Below are 5553 nucleotides of genomic sequence, written 5' to 3'. Positions count from 1 at the left end.
AGTGTAACCATACACACTAGTGCCATACACACTAGTGCACTCACTATGGGAAATCCATTCCAATAGCCAAGACCAATCATCCCTCCAATTAGGAGGTGGTGCACTATAGCCTCTAATGGATTTCCTAGACTTATGAACCAATTGTGAAAAAGTCATCTATTTGCAAGGAACCTATAACTTGGATCTTCCATGCAACTCCTACTGCACCCAAATCACGTACAATGCAAAAGATGTAGGCAAGAATGCTCATAAAGTGTAATACATGGAATAAGGATAGATAAAAGTGAAACTATAATATTAATAAATAAATAATGAATCCAAATTTTGTTACATCATGTCATGCTTTTAAGGGCTCTATCCTAATAGTTTAAGGCAAAGAGGTTAATCTGAGATGCTCTCTACCTACTAAATATTTTAAAATGACTTTTCAAAAGAAACAAGGACTACTCAAGCAATTAATCCTGCTCAAGTGGTTTTGAGTTCGCTCAACCAGTTTGAAGTTTGCTTAAGCGGTCATGAACATCTTATCAAGTTTAGAAACAGATTTTGGATGAATTTCACTCAAACTCTAATTTGAAAACTTAAGATATTGAAATTGTTTAGGCTTATGCTTATAAATACCTCCCTGATAACCCATTAAAGGTTAGAGATTTTGCTTTAGTTGAGAGGGTTTCATTAAGAAGATCTTTTTAGAGATCCTAGAGAGAAACCCTAACATGACATTTCATTATTGATATCTCATTCAAAGATTTGATATTTGATTATTAGGTTGAAGATTATCATCCATTCGAAGTGGCTGAAGGATCTACTAAGGAGCAATAGGAAGTTACTGCATCGCAGATGTGAATCGAGTTGTAGGTTCTATAAAGTAAGTCATTAGGGTAACGTGGTCAAGTAAATATGTGTAACTTGATTTCAAATAGTGGATTTAGATTAGTAGGTCTTAAACCTCATGATTTTTTATGTCCATTGTTTGTTGGGGTTTTCCACGCAAAAATCTTTTGTCTCATTAAATATCTTTATACTCCTACTTATATTCTGATTGATTATATTGAATTCCTTTGATTGATTTGTTAGGTTGTTATTGAGATTAGAGTGGTCATTTTGGTAACTATTATCATCCCTAACATCTCCTGGCATATATTTTGAACGTTAATAATTATATTATTTTATCTTTAACTAATCACATGACATTTCTAAAAGGTAAAAATCAGTTTTTTATATATCTAAATATTTTAGGTATAACTCATTTAGTTATTTGGGATACTCCTAATATCTAATAGGTTAAAAGAATTTGGTATAATATATAAATATTTATTTAAATTTTTTAATCACCCCATTTACCTTATCTGGGTATTCCCTATTAAACTTTTGGTAGTTTTTCAATTCCATTTTTAAAAAAATAATTAAAAAGGAAAATTATCTAATAAATTAACTAACTTGAAGTATTTTAATAAACTAATATGCAATACATTGACTAATAAAACTAATTAACTTGAGAAAGTACACACTATCAACCAATATATTTTTAAAGAATTAATTAACAAAGAAAACTTGGCAAACTTGCATCAAATAAATTAATAAACATGAAATATTGAATAAACTAACATGTAATAGGTTAACTAAAAAAAAATTAAATAATTTGAAAGATTACAAACTATAAATCAAGGTATTAAAAACTAACCTCATTACTTATCGATCATGAAATATCTACTATTTTCTAAAACCTAAATATCATAAAAAAATAATAATAATCAAATTTAACAAATGAAAATTTTCAAGGCACATGAACTAAATTACAACAATCAAGAAATACTTAATTATTTTCTAAAATCTAAGAAATTTTTCACGGCACATGAACTAAATTACAATAATCAAGAAATACTTCATTATTTTCTATAATCTAAATATCATAAAATAGCAAATTCAAAGGCACTTAAACATAAGAAGCTAGAACACAGGTGTAGACCCCCATTTTGGGGAGACATCTCTACAGCCCGATTATGACAAGTGTCATCATCTAGGATGGGCACGTGTCACTCCAGGACTGGTTGATAAGGTATCAAGCTAATGGCTTTGTTAGCCCATGAAAGCTGGACACGTGGAGATTTCTTTCAGCAGAAAAAAGTTGAAAACCGTTGAGGATGCAGTGGCAGGGTAGTGGAGAGAGGCAGCTGCTGGAGGTCTTGAGTGCTACGGTTAGAGATATTTTGGGAAGGGGAGAGGAAAGGGAGAGAGAGACAACAGAGAAAAGAGAACGGAGATAGAGACAACAGAGAAAAGAAAACTGAGAGAAGAGGGGGGAGAGAGCTTTAGAGAAAGAGAGAGATTTTTCTGGAGAGGAGATCCTTTGCTTGGAAAAAAGGGGTATCAGGCTGGTTACAGTTGAGGGATATTTTGGGTGAGTGAGGCAAGCACGTTTCTGTAGGAGGAGATTCCTGGAGCTGTAGGGGGGGAGCTTTTCATGAGAGCTCAGGAAGAAGCTGCGGCAAGGGGGGAGAAATATTAGAAGAATAGAGCAGATTGTTTTCTGAGGGGGGGTGGGGGCAAGCTTTGCTAGTTTTGCTGGTGACTGGAGAGTGAGATTTCTTTTTAGAGGTATTCTGTAGCTAGGGAGCCAGAAGGAAAGTGAGGAGATCCTTGTTTTGGTTACAGAAAGGAACATAGGAGGAAGACTGCAGGTGGCTGGAGGTCAAGCAACCTTTTGCTCGAGGAGAATCGCTCAGGTTTAACAATCTCACACCTGAGGTTCTCCATTTTTATAGTCACTCTACGCTTCATTGCTGATATTTGGATGTTTGCTTGGGCTATATAACGTGTTAAACTTGCTTCTCATTTTTTTTTCTTTGTTTGATTGGTCTCTGTTTCCCCTGTATGAATTGCTTGGCGATTATATTATTTGTTTTCTATGTTTGAGAACACACAGACGTTCCCACTAGTTTTCTTAAGCTCCTTGATTTCCATAAAATGGGGTTGGGTTTAATGGAACTATTTTCTCCCAAACTCACCTTGTTTTTCTTCATTTTCTCCCCTGTTTTTGACGTTCTTTAGAGTGTTGAGTATCGTATTTGGGTTGACCATCTTGGTCGTGATGTCTTTAAGGGAGATGCTCATAGGAGTTACAGTTTAAAGACGCTAGACTGCATGAGGTTGAAGTGAAAACGAAGATTTATTCAAAGGCATATTTTATACTTCTGAGAATAAAAGAGATCCTGGAAGACCTAGAGTTGCCAGAGCATTCTCATTCCAGAGATATTATTGAAAGGATTGATTGGTTATCAAGGTCGGTTAAGGGGAATTCTTTGTTTATGACCTCTGGGTGTGCTTTGATGGATTCCAGGGCATGTAAGCCTGTTACTAGTCACCAGGTTTTTGCATGCTTTCCTCATTTGCCTGCCAGGACTGCTTCTTTAAGCATCAGGAGTTCATGGAGACCTTGTCAGGAGCTGAAATCCTGGTCTTTTGGAGGAATGCCACTTTCACACCTCTCTACTGCATCAACCCCACTTTTAAGTGGGGATCAAGGTGGCCTGTCACACGCACTCCCCATGCTACCAAGACAGCCAAGATCTCCAACTCCCCTTAGAGCTTCCAAGGATGTTCCATACAGCTTCCGCTACCTTCCAATGACCAAAAAAACACAATGGTGGTGGAGGACTTTAGCATGCCTCCCTTATTTAATGCCCCTCCATGAGACATGGATGTATGCTGAAACCGCCTATCACCTACACCCTTTCTTGGAAGACTTTGAATTTGTGACATATCCTTTTCTTGAATTCATTGGGAGGTTGCCCAGCTGGTCCTTGATGGCGTACTTCTTTATTGCATATCTTGGGGTAGTAAGGAAAAAGGAATGGCCTCACTTCTTCAGGTTCCATGTAGTGATGGGCATGTTACTAGAGATTGCTTTGCAGGTGACAGGCACCATTAGTCGGTGGATGCCTCTGGCAGTTTACTGGTGAGAATTTGGGCAGAATGGACACTACTAGGGCAGCTGCAGTAGCATTCCCAACTTCATCAAATCTTCATTTGACGAGGATCTTGCATGGCCACCTCCCATTTTCTTTTCTTTTCTTTTTTTTTCTTTTAACGCCTTTCGCATGGACACCTTTGGGCCACTTGTCCTATTTTTCTTTTATATATTTATTTTAATCATCTTTGATTTTAAAATAATTTCCCAATTCCCAGTTTTCCAATTTCTAGATTTCCAAATAATTTTAACTTCTCACATTCACAGTTCTCAAATACTTTTTTTTTTAAATTCTTATTTTCTTAAATAATTTTCCAATTTCCAAATCCTTCAAACAATTTTTGTTTTTCAAATTTTCATCCTTAGATTTATTTTTAGGTCTTAAAACTCCCATTTTCCGTATAATTTCCCGATCCTAGTTTTCTTTTTTTTAATTTTCCAAACTCCCTTTTTATTAGATAATTTATTTATTCATCTATTCGCTTTTAATTTTCATCTTTAGGATTTTTTAGAATCATCCAAGAGTCCCGTTTTCAATAAAATTCGTCGCCATTTTTCTTTGGCGTACATTTTTCATTACTTCCATGATTTTAAAATGTTTTAAAATAAGTATGAATTAAATTCCGTAATTTCGAATAATGGAATTTATGGAATTAATTCATACAAAATAAACGGGCTTTGGTGAGGGCCCGACATATCTGATTTTTCGATTGATTGCCTGATTGATTGATTTATTTGACATGCACGATTGATTTACTCTATTCCTTGATATGCGCTTAATTATATCTGTTCATTGTTCACTAACCATGTTTCATGATAGCGCGTTCGTGATTGCCGCCTAGGTACGCATCTATTCATATTTCACTCATTCTTTATACATGCTTTGCTTCTCATATTGTGCATGACCGATTTGAGTATTCATTGATTTTCTTGTTGACTGCCACGATTACTTCATTTTATTAGTAGAGACCCATTTTTAGGGACTTAGAGGGGTGTTATGGTCTTTACCGTACCTTCTCGATAAGTAACCTGACCCCCGAACCCGATCCGGTTTTTCACAGACCACCTTTTCCAAAACAAGGAGTCACACTTAGGGTTTTTCTTTCTTATTTTGTTTACCCTTTAAAAATAAAACAAAAATAAGTGGCGACTCCAAGTCATTTTCAAACAATAAACAAAAATCAATTTTTCAAATGAAAATCGAGCTCGCCATCGAGTGGGAAACGCATGAGCACGAAATGCGGGGTCCACAACAGGCTTATACTAAAACTACAGAACTAAAACATGGGATTTTTGAAAGTATAAAATTAACATAACAAACTACTAAATTCATAAAACTAAACATTGGATTTTGAAAGCATAAAATTATCTCGACAAACTAATGGAAACTAAGCCTAAAAAAATTTACTAATCTCTAATTAATAAACTAACAAACAGTATATAAAACAATATTAACAAAGGAACCTAAATATAGAAAACTAAGAATACAAGCTAACCTGAGTTTATAAAACTACAACATGGGGTTGCGAAAGCATAAAACAACACAAATTAAAGGGAACTAACCTACATAAATTAAACAATAC

General features: G+C 35.1%; 1 protein-coding gene across 1 annotated transcript; it reads left to right on the top strand.

Moving 5' to 3' along the window:
- The first annotated feature begins 3315 nt into the window (after positions 1-3315).
- On the top strand, positions 3316-4034 carry LOC117932626 (protein TIC 20-I, chloroplastic-like). Its single transcript, XM_034853904.1, has one exon. It carries the CDS (start codon positions 3330-3332, stop codon positions 3960-3962), a length of 633 nt encoding a protein of 210 aa, XP_034709795.1. The 5' UTR covers positions 3316-3329; the 3' UTR covers positions 3963-4034.
- The last annotated feature ends 1519 nt before the right edge of the window (positions 4035-5553 follow it).

This window comes from Vitis riparia, chromosome 15, assembly GCF_004353265.1.
Source record: "Vitis riparia cultivar Riparia Gloire de Montpellier isolate 1030 chromosome 15, EGFV_Vit.rip_1.0, whole genome shotgun sequence".
Taxonomy (NCBI): domain Eukaryota; kingdom Viridiplantae; phylum Streptophyta; class Magnoliopsida; order Vitales; family Vitaceae; genus Vitis; species Vitis riparia.
The sequence above is the reverse complement of the archived record's forward strand: the minus strand, read 5'-3'. Positions and strand labels throughout refer to the sequence as shown.

Excerpts from the sequence above, each read along its gene's own strand:
- LOC117932626 (XM_034853904.1), top strand. The coding sequence starts at position 3,330 with ATGGATTCCAGGGCATGTAAGCCTGTTACTAGTCACCAGGTTTTTGCA.